The sequence below is a fragment of the Harpia harpyja genome, chromosome 14 (genome assembly GCF_026419915.1).
Source record: "Harpia harpyja isolate bHarHar1 chromosome 14, bHarHar1 primary haplotype, whole genome shotgun sequence".
NCBI classification, from domain to species: domain Eukaryota; kingdom Metazoa; phylum Chordata; class Aves; order Accipitriformes; family Accipitridae; genus Harpia; species Harpia harpyja.
The window spans coordinates 37864379-37884991 of record NC_068953.1 but is presented as its reverse complement, the minus strand read 5'-3'; the positions used below and the strand labels follow the sequence as shown (position 1 = coordinate 37884991).

The 20613-nt window shown below is 54.4% G+C and overlaps 1 protein-coding gene across 3 annotated transcripts; it reads left to right on the top strand.

The window, feature by feature from the left end:
• The first annotated feature begins 8050 nt into the window (after positions 1-8050).
• CD276 (CD276 molecule) lies at positions 8051-18965 on the top strand. Of its 3 annotated transcripts, none has more exons than XM_052808771.1 (8): positions 8051-8112; positions 10640-10787; positions 12191-12541; positions 12937-13233; positions 14085-14225; positions 15879-15920; positions 16401-16436; positions 17828-18965. In XM_052808771.1, the coding sequence occupies exons 2-8, from the start codon at positions 10739-10741 to the stop codon at positions 17848-17850; spliced, it is 939 nt and encodes a 312-aa protein (XP_052664731.1). In that variant the 5' UTR covers positions 8051-8112; positions 10640-10738; the 3' UTR covers positions 17851-18965. The 3 variants fall into 3 exon arrangements, with proteins under 3 accessions (XP_052664731.1, XP_052664730.1, XP_052664732.1); XM_052808770.1 differs by lacking the exon at positions 8051-8112 and adding an exon at positions 8128-8245; XM_052808772.1 differs by lacking the exon at positions 8051-8112 and adding an exon at positions 8506-8817.
• Positions 18966-20613: the final 1648 nt, after the last annotated feature.

Sequence of the window (20613 nt, the reverse complement as noted above, 5' to 3'; positions counted from 1 at the left end):
GGCAGGGCAGGTAGGACCTGTAGCCACATCCCCAGGTGGGTCCTGCTGTGGGTCAAGGGGGTCTGTGCTGCAAACCTCCCCTGAGGCTCATCAAGCTGCTGCAAAAGCGTGGGGGAATGAACAGCTGATCTTCAGTTTGTCGTGACAACATCTTTGCCTGGCTTTGTGAGTGGGAATCTCCTTGTGGGACTGTTCCTAAGCAGGCGGCAGGATATTTGGGAGAAAGTTGGTGTATCCTGTGCTGCAAGATCCCCTAAAAAGCTGACGGTTCCTCTTGCTGTCCCACCAGCCACCTGTCGAGGGGGCCCAGCTCCAAACAGATGGCAGTGGGGAGGACTGCGATAGGGATAATGGTGCGAACGTGGCATCTTGTGCATGATACGTTTGACAAGTTGCCATGGGACAGCTGCAATTTATAAGCCTAAAGCATCAGCTGCAGACAAGCTTCGTAGTGACTTCTGCAGTTGCCATATTCCCTTCCTTGCTGGCAGCTGCCTCGGAGGAAGAGGAGAATGAGGAGGAGGAGGATGATGATGATGGTGGTGCTGAGATGGAGGAGCTGCTTTGGGAAGGGCTTTTCTTGGAAAAAGCTCTGCTTGGTGCAGTACAAGGTGGGCTCCAAAAATGTGTGGGTGAGTCTGGAAATGTGGTGCACTAGCGCTCGGCTTCCTGAAATCAGCTGCTCTGGGAGCAGCAGCGTGGGGGTTATTCCCTCTCAAGGCTTCATTTTCCTTCAGATCATCCCTTTCCCACTGCTGTAATAAATCCTTCTCCCCTGTGACCTCTTGGGGCAGCTATGGCACAGATTATGACTAGGATGGAGCAGCTGATGGGCAGCCAGGACATGTGCTGCAATGCCAGCTGGCTGCCACCTTGGGCTGCGTGCATTGCTCTGACTCCTTCTGCTGAATTTTTACCCAAGCTGGTAGGAACCAAACCACCCCTTAGGCTTTGACCTCATTTCAGACTTAGGTAAAGTTTGCTAGTGCATTCCTGGGGAGAAGAGGGACAGCCAGCAATGTTATCAGCACTTAGTTTCCCTAGGAAACTGAGCTTAAAAGGGGTATTTGTTGTGTCCAACAGCAGGGACGCTAATGGAATCGTGGTCCCTTTACTTTAGGGATGCTGCTGTGCTGTAGAGGTTTTTGCTGGAGCGGTGGGGGTGCTGTGCAGGAGAGGTCCGGGCTATGTGTCCGTCTGCAGGCTGACAGCAGGCTCTGCCTTAGGAGCTCGCACAGCAGATGGTGAGCAACGACTGGGTGGTGGAGGCTGCCAAACGAGACCTGCCACCCATGGCTCTGCCAGGTCCTGCATGGTCTCTGGTGGGCATCTCCCAGGCAGGAGCTGAGGTCCAAAGAGTATTAGGTTGTAATGCAGCCTCAGACTCCCCGCTGCTTACATCAAGTCAGCCCCATGGATGGTTAAGGTTCTATTTTGGGGGGGAATAGCATAAAGCTTGGCATTAGCTCAGTCGTGCCCTAGTATAAGGTTTGGCCAACTTCATATACCTTGTAATTGTAAATAGAAGTGTTGAATCAACCATTAAGAGTTTGCATTAAGAGTCTGTGCAGCTTTTAGGCAAACCTGGTATTTCTGCACACAAATTGGGAGCAGCATGTATCCTTTGCAGCTTACCTTGTATGTAAGCGGGTCAAGTACCCAATGAGCCAGGCATGGTTTGTTTTTCAGCGGAGCGAGATCTTTTTAACTTCTGCATGGCTGGACTGTGGTGTCACTGCTTTCCTTAGGACGTGGTGATCCCGTCCTGCAGTGCTGTGGCTCCACTTTGGCACTGCCCAGGTATTTATTCTGCTTGATTTCCTTTGTGCGTGCACTTGAGGTTGGCTGTGCTGTTGCTGCTGTGCTGCCTACATGGAGTTTGCTTATTGTTGCAACGTGGGGTTTTGAATTTATTGAAGAAAACACTGTAAGCAAAGGCTTTAGAGATAAAACTTTTTTTTTAAATTGTGATTTGATGAAAGCCGTAGTGAAAGTAATCTTACAGGGGTGTTACTGGGGAAAAGAAAAGCCTTGTGACTTTTCTCTGATAAGAAAATACCTTGCTAATATTTACAGATAGCTAGCCTGCTCTGAACTGAATTAATTTCCTGGGAAATCAAAATGCAGTACATGCTTTGTAACTGAACCAGAAAACCCTGCACTCCTGTCTGCTTTTCTATGAACAGGCAATTCGTCTGGTGTGGTCAGGAGATGGAGGCCATGACGCAGCGATGATGCGTCTTGGGACACTGGGTAAATGTGCTTGCTAGCGATGATGGCAAGCAGGTAGGAGGTGGCCATGTGGCAGTGTTTGGAAAGCTGCATCTGGTGGTTGTCACTGGAAAGCAATGAAAGCTGTGGGGGTTAATATATCCATCAGGTAAGGCGGGGAAATGCACGGATGTGACCTTTGAGACATCCCTGCTGTGAAATTCCTCCTGCCTCTTCCATGTGAAATTGGGGAGGGAGCTGCCAGTGCTATGGGACCTTCACCCCAAGTTAGGGTGGACTCTGCAGCTTCCCATTTCTGCCCCCACCTCTGGCTCAGACTACATTAAAGAGGACACATGGCAGGACCAGAGCTGGGGTGTCCAGTGGTCCCAGTCACTTGCAGGACAGAGAGATGCCTTTTGCAAAGCTGTCGGTGCTGGACTCAGGGTGTTTCTCTGACCTCAGGTTTTGCAGGTACAATGCTCCTGCCTGCTCCCTTCCAGGTTGGCATCCACAGCCAGGCTGGAGGAGGATGAGGGGGACAGGCCCTGGCTGTCCCACTAAGAGGGTGGCTGTGGCACAGCAGAGGATACTGTGGGGGACAGATGAAGGCTCTGGTGATGCCTGGAGCCGAGCCCAGAGGAGCGATGCCTTTGGGGGGGGCAGTTCTCATATTTCTTAGATTTGGGAAAAAGCCCTTTTTTTTCCTTCTTCATACTGTCCTTGCTGGCTGTTTGGTGATGCTGAGTCCCAGCTTCCCTTAGTCCAGTGGGGTTGCTGGTGAGCAGATGTGGTGGCTGCAGGAGAGGTGCTTCATGCCGTAGATGCTGATGGCTACAAGGCTGGGTGTAAGGACTGGGGGATGCCTGGGAGGGTTGTGGAAAGAAAGGGTGAGGAAAGGAGGAGGAAAAAAGCCTAATTTTCCATGTCGGGGGGAGGGGAAGTCCTCTCCAAGGGCCTGGTGCACAGCTCATGCTAACAGCTTACTCTGTCCCTGTGTGCCTGAAAGGCAATGCAGCTGAAACAAAGAGGAGCCTTTTCATCCTGTGGTGTCTGCTCTAAGGCAGGCTGCAGAAAAACCTCTGCAAACAAGGTAGCTTCATCTTCCTGTTCCTGAGAGGTCCTGTGTGAAGTGAGGAGGCAGGCAGTGACATGGTTTTGGGGTGTCAATGGCAGACAGACATCCCTGGAGCCCAGATCTGGGCAAAACCCCCTTGATGTCCTCCAGCTCTGCTCTGGGGAATGGCCGGTCCCACCGAGGATTTTGCCTGAACTGTGCCCAGCAGAGCAGAGGCAAGGTCTAGTGAAGGGATCCAGTGCAAGGATTGCTTCCACCACTGTTGCAAATTTAATAGCATTTTAAAAAATAAATACCCTTGGGTCTGTGACTGGGAAGGCTGTGTGGGCTTGGCTGACTGCCGGGCACAGCAGGCAGATACCTGCCCTTGGCACGCATGTGTGTTGGGAGGGCTTTCCTGACATGGGCTTTCGTAAGCATTTTCCAGGGGGTGCAGACCCCCGTGTCGTGGGGTAACCCTGTGCTCACTCTCCCTCATTATGCCTTGCAGACCCCTCAGGGCAATTTCACAACAGTTTGGGCAAAACTAAGTAAAAGTTGTTGCAGTGCTGGCCCCTTTTCCCTACTCCACCGTGCATGCTCCCACCCCTTCCCTTGCACTGGGGCTCCCCAGTGTGAATTTGGGGTGCTGATCCCAATAAATTGTTAACTTTTCAAATAAAACTTGGCCAAGATTGGTTCATCGGCAGTTGTGGGAGCACCAGCACTGGCAACTCAGACCTCTAGCGCTTTCAGCTATTGCCATCCTGGGTCCCATCCAGATTTTAGGACAGATAAAGCCCCCCTGAATTTAGGGGGCAACCATTTGCGGTAGCTGGTCTGAACTGAAGGAGAGATGAAGGCTCCAAGCCCACATTTTGAGCATCTTCTGGTGGTGAGGACTTGCTGGGTCTGTGCTTGGGAAGGCAAGGGGAAAGGGCTGGTGCGTACCTGGGTACCACCGAGGTGCAGGATCAGGGCTTGGCCAGGCATCTGGGAACCCATCCTGATCTTGCTAGCATCCCACTGGGGTGGTTCGGCATCTGGAGTCCATTGCTGGGCTCTCTGCTTATGAATGACCCTTGTGTGCTGCAAAAATGCTGAGCTCTCTCCAAAGCAGCCTCCTGCCACATGCACTGACCTAAAACATCTGTGCTTGGGCGGTGGCAAGTGACTCACCATCCCCAGCCCTGACCCTGCATCTTGGGATGGCCACATCCAAAGTGTTTCAGCCCTGCTTCTCCTGAGTGAGCAGGATTGAGGTTATCCAGATGCAGCCTCATCAAAAAAGGCTCGGGAATCCCAGGTTAGCGTTGTGGTGATTGTTTTCTCTTGGGACTGGCTCGCTGCTCTGCCTCTTGGTTCAAAGCAGCTTCGAAACCCCCTTCCTGCTCCTCCAGATCCTCTGCTTTTTGCCACTGTGATGTTCCTTGCACTCATTTGAGGCTGCAGCGAGAGGACCTGGAGCTTTTTTCTGTATGTCCGAGGATCCTGCAGTGGAGTAGCTGCAGCCACTCACCCATAGATACAACACGCTTACCACTGTGTGGATGTGGCTGATGTTCAGTTCCAAGGTGCCCCAAAATGGATCATCGTGGCAGCTTTTGGGGGATGGAAATCTGCACGTAGCCAAGGTGGGATTTACCCTCCACCCCCTGCCTTTTACTGAATCAGTCATGAAGATGATGTGTGCCAGATGCCCTGTGCTGGAAGGAAATACAGCAGATCCTCCTGGGCATTGCATATTTGATTTCTGCGTTGTTAGCAGCTGGAAACTGCTGGTGCTGTGCAGTATTTCCATGCTGTTGATGGGAAGGAGAAGCAGCCATGCGAGCCTCCCTCGGATGTGCAGAGCTGACCTGCGCACTGCAGACACCTTGTTGGGAGGCTCCGGATTTGCCGTGGCACCTCCATCCATCCTCTCTGGCTATCCTTCTCCCCTTGATCAAATTCTGGCTGAGCATGAAGTTAAACTTGCAAATTGCAGCCCTCTTCTTTGCCTTTCTATATATTTTTTTTTTGGTCATTATTATGCACATTTCTTATGCACTTACCTTGGGTACTGCAGGGTTTGAGGAAGGAAAATTAGCCAAAAATAATCATTTGGGATGGAGATCATCTACTATTTAAATTCCTCTCCAGAAGCCCTTTCATTGTTAATTATAAGCAGACTTGCAAGCAGCATGGATTTTAATTTTTAGCTAGTTTTGATGTTGAAAACATGTTTTGTGCCTTTGTTTCCAAGCTCCTTAGTTTTTACTTTTTTTTTTTTTTCTTCCTGTGTTTTAACACTAAGAAAGCTCCTGGTGCTCAGATGCTCACTTTGTATCTTCAAAGACTAACAGGAGTGGAGTTGCACTTGCAGTTAAGATATCAAAGCTGTGATGCTGCTTTTATCATGTGAACTGTTGGGAGAAGGGACAAAGTGATGAAGCTGTGATGGTGTGAAGCCCTGCCCTGGGCTGGGAGTGCTGGGATTTTGCGTCTTTTTTTGTGTCTTTGTGAAACCCTTGGGTTTCACCTGCAGTTTGGGGTTGCTGGGCTTTGATGCTGGAGATGCCCATGGACCTATTGTTCCTGGGAGAGGGAATAATTGCATGGAGAAGGTCCCTGCAACCCACTTGTCTCCCTGCTGCAGCATTGGGGGCTGATGGCTGGATCTTTTCCATCAGCCCCCAAAAAGGTTGGGGACAACGGCGTTGCAATGGCTCATGTCTGGTCTGCAGGAGCTCCTCAGCCAGAGCCAGCACAGGCTGGGATCAAGCAGCTGCTCTGCACATCCAGCAATACCCACGCTAGGCTGGGCACGGAAAGAGAAATCCTCTTGATTTGCAGGGCACATCTGTGAATCAAGCACAGGGCTCCTGATTTAGTTGCAGGCTTTTGAAGTATATTGGCTTCATCCTTTCTCGTTCTTGCTGCTGTCACCCACGGTGCCTGGGTCAAGGCATACCAGCTCTGTCACTGCAAAATCCTTCCTTGCCTGCAAGGGAGGAAAAAAAAAAATCAAATGGTTTTAAATATAGCATGTTTTGGGTTATTTTTATTTGCTTTTTAATTTAAGCCCTCCAGGTTTGGTTGTTCCAGCTCTCCTCTGTAATCAAAAGGGTGAGGAGCTTCCTTTGCTCTGGAGCAATGAAAGACCCAAAACTCCCACGTGGGTACCTAGCTGTGGGGCACAGCCTGCAGCCACTGCCACCGGAGCCTCAGGGACATGGCGAGAGCTGCTGGTGCCGAGAGGCCCTCTGTGAAAACCAGGTTAAAAACAAGAAGCTGCTTCCTTTGGGGGAAACATCTGTTGTGTGTGTGTGCTGCTGAAAAATCACCCGTGCAAAAAACCAGCCTGACTCCCAGTGCCCTGCTCTTCCTCCTCCTCTTCCTCCTTTCCTGCTGTGCTCCCTTTCCTGGTCTCAATCCTGATGCATTCCCCGCCATGCGTGTCGGGGAGTGGTGCTGGGTGCCTGCCTGCCCGAGGCTGTATAAAAGGAGACGTTGTGTGTGGGAGCGTGGGAGGAAGCTCCGCGCTGCAGCCCTGCCCCGGCTAAAAGCGACCCGATGGGGTTGTGGTGGGAGCGATGGTGGCTTCCCCCCCGGAGCCCAGCTGGGCTTCGCCCCTGGGAAACCAAACTCCAAAAGGCAGCGAGATGGGTTTTCCAAGGAAACTGCAGTTACTTTGGGTGGCTGACAGAGCAGGGAGGCTGCCCTGATGCCTTGTGTGCCTGAAGTCTTGCTCTCCTAGATGGGGGACAATCATGGGTGTACCCTTCCAGCACCATGGCTCCCAACTATTTGGGGGTTCCCCTCTAGCGCCCAGCAGTGTTTTCCACTGAGCACATCGTGGGGGGGGGGTGCCGATGCCTCCAGGCAGCTGGTGTGGCTAAACCATTAGTGTTACCGAAAGCTGGAATAAAACTCCTTAACACCAATGTGAAGTTAAGAAGCAGGCACTTTGTTTATTGCAGCGCTGGGGACACAGGGGATCGCTCCTCCAAAGGCGTGTCCAACTTAATATCAAAATCCATCAGTTTTTATAGACTTTTTCTGTCAGGTCATTGTTATGTAAGCTCTTTACATAAAAATGCATGCTATGCTTGCTCTTTAAATTTAACCTTTATAATGATCGGTCCTTTGATTATATAACCTTATCAATATTCTTATTTAAAAACAATCATTGATCAATTTCACTTAGGTCTACTGACTGGAATCTTTGATACTCAAATTGAGATGGGAAGGGTAAGGGGTTTCCAAGCAGCATAACTGGTGCCCATGACAGTTTCCTTAGTTTCTTGAAACAAAGCATAAAAAACCCCAGTAACTTCCTGGTGAGGTTTCTATGGTTAGCTATTTCAAAGTTCAACAATATTAAGGTTCCTATAGCCACACATAACATGGTTCCTAAAGTTTCTCTGGCTACATTTCAAACTTAACAATCCTATACATTATGCTCCACAATTTTACTTCTTAATCAAACCTAACTCTTCTACGTGATTAAATTTTGATCTCTCTATCAAAATATTTGCAACATTACCCAGGGTTTTCCCCTGGGAAGCAGCCTTCGTCTCCACAGGGGAAACTCCAGCTGCTTTTTTTGGTTTTCCCACAGGAGATGGCTCGGCCCTCCTGGTTCCTCCCAGGCTCTGGGCACCCCAATCTCCCTGCCTTGGTGCTCCCCGGCCCCGTGTACCCCAACCCCACCCGGGCCGGCCCCGCCGCTCCTCCTCCGGCGCCGGCGGGAACCCGGCAGGAAGCGGCCTCAGCCAATCAGGGCCCGGGGTCGCCGCCCCCGCCCCGGCCCGCCCGCGGCGGAGCGCGCGCGTTCCCGCCCGTCCCGCGCCGCCTTCCCGGTAAGTTCCCGCGCCCGGGGCTCTCGGCGTGGCGTGTGCGCGTGTTTGGTAATCCGGGCGTGGTTCCGTGGAGGGCGAAATGAATGAGGTTTTTACCGAGCCGGGATCCACCGGGGCGGCGTGGAAGAGCCGGGTAGAGCCGGTGCCCGAGGCGGGGGGGGTTCGGGGAGCCCCGGCGGGTGTTGGGGGGGGGGGGGGGTCCCGTCACTCTCGTTGCGGGGCCTCTCGGGGGGGCAGGCGGTGTCCCCCGCCGTTCCCCGTGCGGATGCAGGGAAGGCAGCGTCCCCGGCTGCTTATAAATCCACCCAATTTAAAATGCCATATTTAATGTATAGAGCTAAAACCCACCCTACGCGTGGGACAAAAAAAAAAAAACCGGCTCCGAGAGGAAGTGATTGTTCCCCTTTTCCCGGGGTTGAGCAAAAGGATAACCCATCCCTTCCTTTCTACCGCCAAATATCGCACCCCAAATCCCTGCCCGGCACCCCATCTTTCCACCGCTCCTTCGCAGGCCATCCCCCGCTTCCCTGCAGGGTCCTGCCTTGCAAGCGGGGAGCTTCTGCTGCATGCCGAGAAGTTAAGCGAGGACTAAAAATAGTCTGGAGCGGAGCCGGGCTCTTTGCTATCACAAAGCCTGGGGTAGAAGAGGAGCAAAGCGGGGGGCTCAGCCCAGGCACCCGCAAAAGCTGGGACCAACCCGGACCGGTGGGTGAGGACTTCTCCTTGGACCAGCAGATGTTTTCTTTACACCTCCAGCCATCTCAGGGTGATAATTTGGCAGCTGATAATCTGGGTATTATAAAAATGCAGTGTTTTGGCTGCGTGATAGTAAATATGAAATGGGGAACGGGTGATGTATGGTCCCTGGGGTCCCACTGCAGCAAGGGATTTAATTATTCCTTGGGTTTCTGGAGGGTTCAGCCATCCTGGCTTGCCGTGCACAAGAGCGTCCCTCTTCCAAGGGATGTGTTTGTGGGGTTCGTTATATCCTGACTTGCAACGAAAGCTCAGGTCCGGGGCAGAGCCCATCCTTCGGCTGGGGCTTACACCGCAGGGAGGGGGAAACTGAGTCACGGAAAGGCAAGAGACCCACCGAAAGACTCCCAACTGCAGAAGGAGCGTTGAGGACATGGGTGTCCCCTTCCTGTGACACCTCTGAGACGGTCCGGCAGGACTTGTAGGTCATGAAACCTACAAAATATAATTTATTTTAGCATCACCAGGAAAAGGAAAGAGCTCCAAGGGCGAGTGTGAGGGAGATGAGTCACGGTTTCCCTTGCCCAGGCAGCTGAGCGATGCCCCGTCACCCTCTCCCACCACGGCTCCCTCCCTTCCCGGCTGCCTGGGGTTTGGCACAGGACTGGCTCCAGGCTCGTCTGCTTGGGAAAAGGCGAGAGTCGGGGATATGGTTTAAGAAAAAAAGATGGATTATTTGTTTTCCCCAAAGGAGCCTCACGCTTGGGAGGGAAGGAGAGGGGATGGTCCCTCAGAGCGCTTGGGGCAGAGCTGTGCCTCAGTTTCCCCCCCACCCCCATGCTTCAGCTTCCCCCTACGCCTCAGTTTTCCCTGTGGGAGCTGAGCTGAGCGGAGCTTCGGGGCTGCCATTTTTCTGATCAATGGGGATTTAAGGAGGAAAGTGCTGACGGCTGAAGTTGTTCCCGCTGCACCCCAGGAAATCGGTGCTGCAACACTGATTTATTGTGAATATGGCCATTGCACCGAAAACTGTCGGTGCTAAAGGCTCTGTGTGGAGCAGCGGGGCTCTGGGATGTGCTGGGACAGGGACAGGACACGGCAGCGGTGATACTGGCTGCGATATCTGCGTCTCGTTTATGCTACAAGGGAGGAACGCGGGTCACGAGGGGCCTGGCGAGCTCTTGGCACGGCTGGGGAGGGATGCTTGGGAAGCGAGCCACGGTAGCCAGAGGTGCCGGGCAGCTTGCCATTGCCTCTCACCCCATCCAGCTTTAAGATGCTCTGGTTTTATTCCCCATTTTTTGGGGCAGCCTCGTGCTGGAGACTTTCCTGCCACAAGCAGGGATGAACCTCGCAGCCCTCAAGCTGCTGGCGGAGCTGGGAGTCCGCAAACCTCTTATGTTTGGTTTTTAGCCATTTTGGATACAGGGAGCAAGTTGCCTCCTCTTGGAGGACAGGGATGTAACAGCCCAACCCTGTGGGGAAAAGCTGGGAAAGAAAGGAACAAAAGGGGAGGAGAAGCAGTGAGGAGGGGAAGAGGCTCACGTGGCTTCCCTGAGCACCAGCCAGCGCTGCCGGCACAACAGCTGCCTCCGGGTCCCTCATGTCCCTGATGCAGGGGATGCACCCGTCCCTTGGCCGGTGCCAGGCTGGAGGCAAACCCCCTCCTGTGTTTTATGGTGGGGTGGGTGCTCTGGTTGCCGCGTGGCACCCAGAGGGGACGGCTGGCATGGGATCCTGATGCGTGGGGGATGCCGGTCTCTTGCCCTCTCCCGCTCTCTGCCCCTGGTTCCCAACACCATCTTAGTGTTTTCTTATATTTTTTCCCCAGCTCAGGGCACTTGATACGAGAGAAAAAACTCCCCGTGAGAAGGACGCCCGGGGCCGTGCTCGCTTCTGCTTTCTTACCCAGGCTTTGCTCACCCCAAGGATGCTCTGCCCGCTGCTTGCCCTGGGAGCGCTGGCGCTCAGCCTGGCAGGTGAGCGGGGCTGGAGGGGGTTTTGCATGGTCTGCGTGTCATCACCCTGAAGGAGATGTCCTGAATGTCACATTCATCCCAACAAAGCTGCCTTTGAGCCGTGGTTCCTGGTGGCAGCGCCCACGAGGTGTTTCTCCTGTTTTCGTGGTCCTCCAGCTACCCAGGGCATCACCCTGTGGGTGTGATGGCTTCTGGTGCACGCGGGCCACCCTTGTAGCAGGGGACGCCACGTCCTGTGTGCTACAGCTGAATGGCGAAACCGTGGGATGACTAAATCCTGAAGGTTTCTGACTTACCTGGGTCTGTCCCCATGGGCTGCAGCTCCTGGGCCCCCAGGTTGCAGCACATCAGCCTGGGAGAGACATTGGGACTGAATCCTCTCGGGATGCCCAGCAGCTAGCAGCAATTTCGGCCAGGCTGGGTAGCGTTCCCAAAACCCGCTGGCATTTATTATTAGCCGGAGGGAGACGTGACGCTCTTGAGTCTGCCAAGAGCCAGGCAGGCTGTCCGAGTGCTCTTCTCCTGCCTGTCTGCCCGTCTGCAGCCCCTGGCAGGTCTCCTCCAGCCCGGCTCCTTCCCGCCGCTCCTCATCCTCCCCATTCAGGCTCTTGCTTAAAATTTAATGTCACGTTGTTGCCCTCGTCCCCAGGGAGGTAATTGCTGCAGGTAATGGCTTTGCTGTGTTCTGCGATGGTGTTGAGGTCAGAATATAAAGCAAATGGTCCAAGGCGAGATTTTTTCCCCTTTTCCTCCCCATTTTGGGGTTGGGGGGAATTGGTGAATGAAGCGCTGATGGTGCCCTGGGTCTGCTTTGGGGGACATTGCTGCTCGCTGCCAGCAGGCACCCCAGGACCAGCTCCGCGTGCGGAGGGTCTGGCAGCCCTGGCACGGTTGGCATTGCTCCCTGACGGAACGGCAGGGTTGGCATCCCGCCGTGGCTGGGCGACGTGGTCGGCATCGTGCTGTGGTACTGGGACGAGGTTGGCATCTTGCCGTGGCATGCCGGTTGGCATCACGCTGGAGCACTGGTGCCATCTAGAGCTGGCTCGTCCCGCGTCCTGTGCCCCTGCTGCTGTCACCCACCAACCTCCTCTCCCTGTGGGGAGGAACCAGGCTGCGTGTCCTGGGTGGGTGCAGGTTTGGGTGCCTGTGGGCGCAGCTGGCAGCTGAGGGCAGCGATGCCCCAGGTTTGGTGCTGGATGTGGGGCTGTCTCGCTGCCCCACAGAAGGGTGGGCTTGGCTGGGCGTTGGTGCTGGGGAAGGTCCCGAGATGCCACCTGCCAAGGGGTCCCTCCCATGGGCATCCCTTGATTTGCTTAGATGTTATCCAGATGGAGAATTTAAGGAGATGCTTCTGCAGGGTCTCACCACCACGTGCTTTTGCCCTTGCCACCCTCCTGCAGGTGCTATGGAGATCCAGGTCCCGGATGAGCCCGTGGTGGCTCTTTTCGGCCGAGATGCCACCCTGCGCTGCTCCTTCTCCCCCGAGGCCAACTTCAGCCTCAATGACCTGAGCCTCATCTGGCAGCTGACAGACACCAAGCGCTTGGTCCACAGCTTCTCCGGTGGCCGAGACCAGCTGGCAGACCAGGGTGGGGGCTACGCCAACCGTACGGCCCTCTTCTATGACCAGCTGGCCCAGGGCAATGTCTCGCTACTCCTCCGACGTGTGGAGATCTCGGATGAGGGCAGCTTCACCTGCTTCGTCCGGGTCCGGGACTACAGCAGCGCGGCTGTGACGTTGCAGGTGGCAGGTGAGAGATGGAGGGTTGGGGTGTCCCTATGCATCTCCCCAAAGAGAAGGGTGCTCCATCATGCTTTGCTCCTTTGTGGAGCCTCTTTCTCTCTCCACCCTTGCCGTGGTTTCCCCATGAAGTCAGGTCTCTGTTAGACACCAACCAGGCGCATCTCCCCAAAATATTACTGGTGGGGGGTGCAGTCCCTTCCCTCCCATGATGGAGAGGCGCTCAGTTGAGAGGCCACCTGGAAGCATGGCCATAAATGAACCAAAGCTGGGGAGGCTTCAGCTGGTTGGCCTTATCAGCTGGAAGAGTCTGTCCTGGGGCTTGTCCAACCTCATTGGGTTGCTCCAGATCCCGATCCTTTGGTCTTCTCCATTGCGTCATGCCGGCTCTCCTCTCCCTTGCAGCTCCCTACTCCAAGCCCAATATGAACCTGGAGCCCAACAAGGACTTGAAGCCAGGAGATCTGGCAGCTGTGACTTGCCACGCTTCCCGTGGCTACCCTGAGGCCAGCGTCCTCTGGCAGGACAGCCAGGGTGGTAACATCACAGAAAATGTCACCACGTCCCAGGTGGCCAATGAAGAAGGTCTCTTTGATGTGCACAGCGTCCTCCAGGTGCTGGTGGAGCCCAGCAGCACCTACTCCTGCCTGGTGCGAAACCCGGTGCTGCAGCAGGAGACCCAAGCTTCCGTCACCATCACAGGTGAGCCAGTGAGGGCCAAAATTGGGGGAAGCGAGGGATGGGATCTGTCTGAAGAAGGTGACCGTGGTGGCACTGGGTTCCCTCCTGTGGCCCAGAGCCACCCTGGGGGTTGCTATGCCATATCTCCGCTCTACCTCTCTTCCCATGGACCTACAAGGGTGACTTGAGGCTGTGCTGTCCTCCCCTTTCACCCCATGCCAGCTAGAACCAGCATCCGTAGTTCTTAGTCTCTAGCTTTGCTAGTTGCCCCGTTCCAGTCTAAACCACCCCGGAAAGCCAGCACAGGGCATGGTAGTTGTCTTCTCAGCACGTGGCCATGGGATGCTCTTGATTCGGGGTTCTCCATCCCAGCTGCAACAATTCTACTTCGGAAATACAGGCGGGAGGAGCTCATCAAACACATTCAGCCTCGCTGCTTCACTCTGAGCTCCTCCCGCTGCTCGCCCGGAGCTCTTTGTAACCTTGTGTGCTCCCCAGTAGCTTTAATTCGTGTTTAATTACCCTTGGTACGGCACTTGCTGGCTTGGAAAGGTGGGTCCCTGGTGGAGCATAAACTTTTTGGCTGGATGCACCAAACTCTTGCAGGAAAACTTGTGTGGATGCTGCTGGTTGGGGACAGAAGGGTGGCTTTTGGATGGACTCCCAAGCATGCGAGCAAATGGTCAGCCTTGGGGTGATGTCTGTGGGGGGGACAGGGTTTGGGTCAAGACTTTATTTGAAGAAAGAGCAATATTATGGGAAAAAATCCAATTCCCAGCACTCTGGGAGATATCCCCCAAGCCCTGGTGGTCCCCGACAGGTCGGGCAGCAGTGCTCACTGTGGTGGTATTTCTCTTTCCTCCCCCCGCAAGGCCAACACCTCGCCTTCCCCGCCGTGGCTCTCTGGGTGACGGTGGGACTCGCCATCTGTGTCGTGGGGCTGCTCGCCGTCCTGGCGTACGTGTGCCAGAAGAAAATCCGCCAGAGCTGCGAGGAAGAGGAGGAGAATGCAGGTAATATGGCAGCTACCTCTCCCCAAAGGGGATGGGGTTTACAGGGGGTGACGGAGGGTGATGGATGGGGGGAGCTGGTGCAAATTTTAACCGGCATGGATTTGCCTTGGTGGTGGCATCTTTTAAAGGATGAAGGGATACTTGGAGCTGCTGGGGTTGGCAGGCACCAGCAGATCCATGCCAGAGAGCCTGTGCTCGTGCATCGCTCCAGGCGGCTATTTCAAACATACGCCTGGTTTTCCTGCCACCCAGCGTGTCCCTGCCTTTCACCTTCCTTCTCTGAGCATCCTCTGCATGTCTGGTACCCACAACCAGGCATGTGTGGAGCATCTCTGAGAAGGTGCCTCTAGCACTTGCCACTCTGCCACAAGTGCTTTGACACACAGAAATAGCACGAGAGAGATGCTCCGTGCTCTTGTTTTCTGCATCCGTCTCCTGGTTTTTGGGTTTTTTTTATTATGGAAAGGTGTTTGCACAAAAAGGGGGGCTTTGTTGCTTTAAAAAAGCTGCCGTGCTCTGAAAATGGCTGCAGAAGCAGCTTTGCTGGCGTTCCCCTTTTGTTTTCTCTCACTGCCTCCGCTCTGCCAAAGCCTTTCCCTGCCAGCATTGTGCTGCGGGCCGGGACCCGCAGGCTCCAGCCCCAGGGGCTCCCACTTTGCTCCTCCTCTCTCTGCCAGGGAGGACGTCGGTGCGGATGCCACCACGATGCCTGGCTGTCAGGTGTCCTCAGCAGTGGGGACCGAGAGGGTTTTCCCCTGGCAGATCCCAGGGAATCATCTGCAGGAGATACATATAAAAAAATATGTTTTGGGTTTTTTTCTTCCCCTCTGTAACACAGTATTTTCGCCTTGGCCAGGGGATATGCAGTGCCGTGACACTCAGCAGTGGCCCCGCGCCAGCTGACCTCAGTCCTTTAGCATCAAGACACAGCTCCCAGCCTGTGATGTTTTGCACCGACGGCTGCACGCCCTTAGCAATAACCTTTTGCTGTGGCTCTTGGTCAGCCAGAAACGAGGCAGGGACCCTGCCTGTGAGCCTGGCAGCCGCGGGAGGCAGGAGCAGCGATTTTTGCTGGTCTTTCTGGCTGGGAACTGCATTGTGGCAGGTCTTACCCTTGGGTTGCAAAGCTCCTGGGCTCCAAGACAGGGTGGCAGCCTGGTGGGTGCTGTGGGATGGAGAAGGGGATGCTCATCTCTCGGTGCCGATGGGGTGTCCCGGAGGCGTTGGGGGATCCGTGGTCTCCTGGCTAAGCCCCTCACCGAGCGCCGCTCCAGATGGCAGCTGCGCTATAAATAGGGAGGCGAGCGGCTGCGCTGCGTCACCCGGAGCTGTGGCTTTTTCGGCTTTGTTTGTAGGGGATGTGCCACCCTGCCACAGCCTTGTCCTGGGGGAAATACCCGCCATGGGGTGCTAGAGGGGGGTGCAGGTGGGTACCAGTCACCTCCTCCCTGAGCATCACCAGCAGCTCGGCAGCAAATGGTCCCGAGCAGACCCTGGGATATGGGGTGATCGTGGGGGGCTCCGAGCGGCTGGGGATGGTGGCGATCCAAGGGGGATCCATCAAACCCGGCTGCCCGGGGAGGTGGGATTCAGGGTGGGCGCTGGGGTGGAGCCTGGCAGATGCTTCACACACTCTGGCTTGCTCTTCTGCAGGGACAGAGGAGCAGGATGAGGAGGGGGAAGAACCCAAGACAGGTGGGTGCATGATGCTTGCTTATTGTATATGTGAGTGCATTACAGTGTGTGCTTGTGCCACTGTCCCCTACGCAAGGAAGCACCCCGGTGTGCTTTGCACCCTCCATCGGTGCTCAGCCCTCCCGTGCTCACCCGCTCTTCGACGTACCCCCTCAGGCTGGCAGCTCCCTGATAAGCCATCCTATCTCTTCATAAAAAAGCACTCGTGGTGCTCTGCTGTCATCAAACGGGTTAATTATATGCCCAGTGATTGCCTTTATCTGCTGGTGCAGGAGCAAGCCTGCTTGGAATGCCGGCTCCTTCACTGCCGGGGAAATTTAGGGACCGGGGGTTTGTTTGCGATGGAAATTGGCGGGTGCAATTATTGGGGTGGGTTCCTCAAAATGGGGCTCTTGGCTGTTTCCTCCGGGGAGCCGTTCCCTTGCAAGCCCCCCATCCCGCACAGTGGGGACTGACCATGTGCTGTTTTGCTTTTCGCAGCTCTGCAGCCGCTAAAGAGCGTGGAGAGCAAAGACGGTGAGTGCGTTTGCCAGGCAGTGGTGTAGCACCATGAGCTGCCTCATGATGAAAGTTTCTTCCTAAGCACGCTGGAGATGATGCAATAGATGCTTTACACTAAGATCTGAGCATCTCCATCATCCATCATTGGGTTTTGGGGTTGGTTTTTTTCCCCCTCCATTTTTTTTCAATTTTTTTCATTATTTTTCCCCAGTTTTCAATCAAATTTTCCCAGATCAATTATTTCCCAGCACCCATTTCCACTCCAATTTGGGCTGCGCTTGCCCTGGCTATCACTTGTATCTCCCAGCAGCGGTGGAGCGATGCAACCAACAGCTCTGACGTGGCATTTCTTCTGTTATCCTTCCTTTTCTTGGGCAGCTTGGGGCCGAGAAAAGCCTCATGCCACCAACCTGGGTCATTGCGAGGAATTTGGGTCTTTTTTTTGATCATTGCCATCAATTTGCTGAGAGGAGGGGAATTGCTGGGGTCCATCCTCACCTTGCGGAGAGGGAGGCATGAGCTTCATCCCTCCCCATGCAGAATTCCCCACCAGCAGCCTGGTACCAAATTTCTGGTGGAAGTTCATGAGAATTGGAGTCCCAGCTCCTGTTTCTGCCTTTCAGTATCTTCTTCCAACCTCCCAGCTCGATGCTGCCAACAGCCCATCACCCAGCCCAGCCCAGTGATGGGCTCCAGCACTTTCCGTGCCTGGTCAGCCTCACTCCTCCCTGGCTCATCCTTGTCCCAAGATCTCAATCTTTTAATTTATTTCCTTTCTTATTAAAGGCGGAGGCTTGGCCTCTGCTGCTGGTGAATCACTGCTAATTTAACCCTCCCTTCCTCTTTTATTAACAGCCCTGTTTTTTCTCTAATGCTGTTTTCCCCCCCACCCCAATAGGTTTATAAAAGCCTTTTCTCCCTTCCCCTTCACACCTTTAGTGAAGCATCAACTGACTCAGCTTTTCCTCTTTTTTTTTTCCTCCTCCCTGCCCTTATCTCCCCCTCGCAAGCCGCCACAGCCCGTGCTCAGCTTCCCGGCCCCTTGGCTTTTCATCCCCTGATGCAGCCTGTTTGCTTAACCCGATGTGCGAGACATCTCCTGCTTGCTCCTCGACCACTTTTTCAGCAGAAACAAAGCTTGAATAATAACATCTCCCAGGGTTTGCCAGCTGCGGGGGCGTTTCTAGCCGGGAGGATGGATGGAGGGATAAAAACACACCTACGTGTGCCTGGTTGTATTTGCCTGAGGCTGGCATCAGCCCTGGGAGTGGGGATCTCAGTTTTCCAGGGCAGGGAGAGCCCAGAGCTGTCAGTGACCAAATTAACTCATTAATTTAGACCTGGGAATTATTATTCTTTTTTAATGTCTTTGCCAATTTGTATTTAGTCTTTTGCTTTCTCCCCAGATAACGAGCAAGAAATTGATTGATGGGAGCTGGGACACCCCCCAAACAGCACCCTGTGCCCTGGACCAGCTGAGATGTCCCCAGTGGGGACGAGCTCTGGGTCCCCTGGGGAGGGCACAGACCTGCTGCCACCCTTCATCCCGGGGCCCCATCACCCTCCTCCTTCCCCGGCCATGTCTTCGGGGCGCCCTGGGGCTGGAGAGAGGCTGCGTCTCTTTATCCCTGGTGAGTCCCGAAGACTGGTCCATCCTTCCCAGGGATGGTGTGCGTGGGGTGGAGGCTCTTCCCTGTCCGTCTGTCCGTCCCCACGTGGGGCTGAGAGCAACCGGGGTCGACCGTTCCCCCCAGCACCCTCTGTGCCTGCTCACGTGTAGCCACAGCTGAGCCAGCCGCCTGCCAGGTGCCTTCCAGGGCAAATTTCGGTGCCCTTTCCAAGCCCAGAGGCCTTGAGAGGGGTGATGGGCTCAGCGACGTCCATGGGAGCGACCGATGGAGCCCTGGAGGCTCCGGGAAGATGGATGGGACCTGCGGAACCCCCAGGCATGGGGGGACAGAGCCGGTGCTCTCAGCCCTGATGGATGCACCTCTCTGGGGACGTGTGGGGACGATTATTTTTTCACGTTGCACCACTGTGGTTCCCGCTGGACTTTTATTTTTGCCTTAAATGCAAAATCCCATCTGGGCGGTTATCCCCTGCCTCAAATTAACCTGGGTTTTTTTTTTTGGGGGGGGGTTGAAAGGCAGGGCTTGGGGGGGGAACCTGCCGGACAGGTGAAGCCCTGCCTGTCCTCCCCATGGTGACAAAGCTGATGCTTTGAGGGCTAAAGCACTGGTGGGGATGAACCTGGCTGGTGCGTGGGGTCGAGCCCTCATGTTTCGCATGGGATCGGGGGTCTTTGCCCCTGTGCATGTCCTGGGGGTCCTTCCTCTGCTGCTGGGTACCTGCAGGGTGCATGGGGGCACCCAAGCCATCGGGGTGAACAGGGTGGCATGTCCCTGGTCCCGTTCCAGTGGGTGGAGAAGTTCCCGCTGTGCCCCTCTAGCTCTTCTGCTGGTTTTCGTCGTTATTTAAAATCCAGAATCTAAAGGGGATTTTTGTGCCTTGAACAAATAAATTCGGGAGTTGTTTTGGACAATGCTTTCTGGGCTCAGTGTGGTCTCTGGGATGCAGCTTTAGCTGTAATTAGTTTAGATATTAAAATTCCCAGAGCAAAACCTTTATGTCCCCCTTTCAGCCCAGCCCCATCTGTCCCTCGGTCCCCTGCTGCCACCACAGCACCTTGCACCGTGCTGCCCTCATCCATCACCCAGCGCGGGGAGAAAACTGCTCCAGCGATGGAGCAATGCCTGCCCTCATCCCTCTTCTTTATTTTAATACCTTGAGCAGCAGAACAAAGAGCAAAATCCCCAAGGGACGTCGTCATCTCTCTGAGATCGCTCCAAAATTCGGGCTGGTTAATCCCATCGATGGGATGCAAGCGGGGTCTGATGGGGGCCGGCGGGGAAGGGACCTTCCTAAATCACCCATGGAGGATTATTTTTAGCTGTCCTTCCCCGGGCAAGAAGCCAGGCTCTGCATTTCAATAGAAAAATATTTCTAAAAGCGAGACAAGGGAAAGTGTGCTGGTATCGAACACAGATTAGGGAGGGGATGGATGGCGATTCATTTAGGGGCTTTAATGTACAGCCTGAATTAAGCACCAGTGCAATTTTTAACAAGGTGCCAGGAGGTACCATTAATATTATTTAGCACCCAGACGCTGGGCTCGGGGAATGGAGCCATTAACCACCTCCAGCTCCTTGGCGGGCAGTGGGATGAGTTGTCCCCACGTCCAGGACATCCTTAAAGGTCCTGAGGTGGTACCAGCAGCCCTGGGGATGTCTTCTCCAGCTAGGAGCTTTTGGGGGCATTTCTTTGGGCAGATTTGAGGTTTTTTTTGGCAAAATGCAGCCTGGGGCATGCAGGGAAGGGATATCTTGAGGGTGATGAGGGAGAAAATCATAATTAAGCTGTGGCAGCCCAGGGAAAATACTGCTTAGGTGGCTCAGGCTGATGAGCCATCCCAAACTGTGAGTTTCTGCTCACTGCTGTCCCTGGGAGGATGCGCTGTGCTTTGGGATGGGATAAAGCACCCCAGGAGGAGCTTAGTTGTCCCCCTTGCCCCCAGGTGCCATCCTGGGGCTGTCCAGGTGATGGGTCTTTTTAGGGGAGGAAACCATCCACCCTCTTCTTCAATGTCTCCTTAATCCAACATGCTTGTTTATGGGTGCTGTGGATGAGACCCAGGCAGGGATGAGGCTGGTTGGCCGTGATGTCGCAGTTCTGCGGGGTTTTTTCCATTCCCCCAAATCCCCAACTTCCTTCTCCACCTGCTCCTGGATAATGGCGAACCTGGCAGCTGGGAAAATGGGATTTAATAGGGATGCAGAGTGCAAAGGATCCGGTACTGAGAGCTGGCAGCAGCTCAGCTGCCGGAGCTCGCTCATGTTTGCTCTCATTCCTCCTGGGAGCAGGCGAGGCTGTGAGTTCATCCAAACACCCTCGATGGGTAAAAAACAACAAAAAAATCACATTTGGCAGGTTGTTTCAGAAAATGCTGGGATGATTCTCTCCCTGGCACTGATCGATGGTGGCTTGGTTTCCCCATCAATAATAAAGGGCTTCTGCTTCTTCTATTGACCTAATTCCGGAGGGAGGGGAGGATAGAGATGCTGAGCCTTGTTGCTGCCTCCCCCTCTGAGGACCGCATGGGATGGATGATGGGATGGGATGGGATGGGATGGGA

Excerpts from the sequence above, each read along its gene's own strand:
- CD276 (XM_052808770.1), top strand. The coding sequence starts at position 8,192 with ATGAATGAGGTTTTTACCGAGCCGGGATCCACCGGGGCGGCGTGGAAG. Across the intron at positions 10,788-12,190 it reads GCTGGCGCTCAGCCTGGCAG|GTGCTATGGAGATCCAGGTC; the intron begins GTGAGCGGGGCT and ends ACCCTCCTGCAG. Across the intron at positions 13,234-14,084 it reads AGCTTCCGTCACCATCACAG|GCCAACACCTCGCCTTCCCC; the intron begins GTGAGCCAGTGA and ends TCCCCCCGCAAG.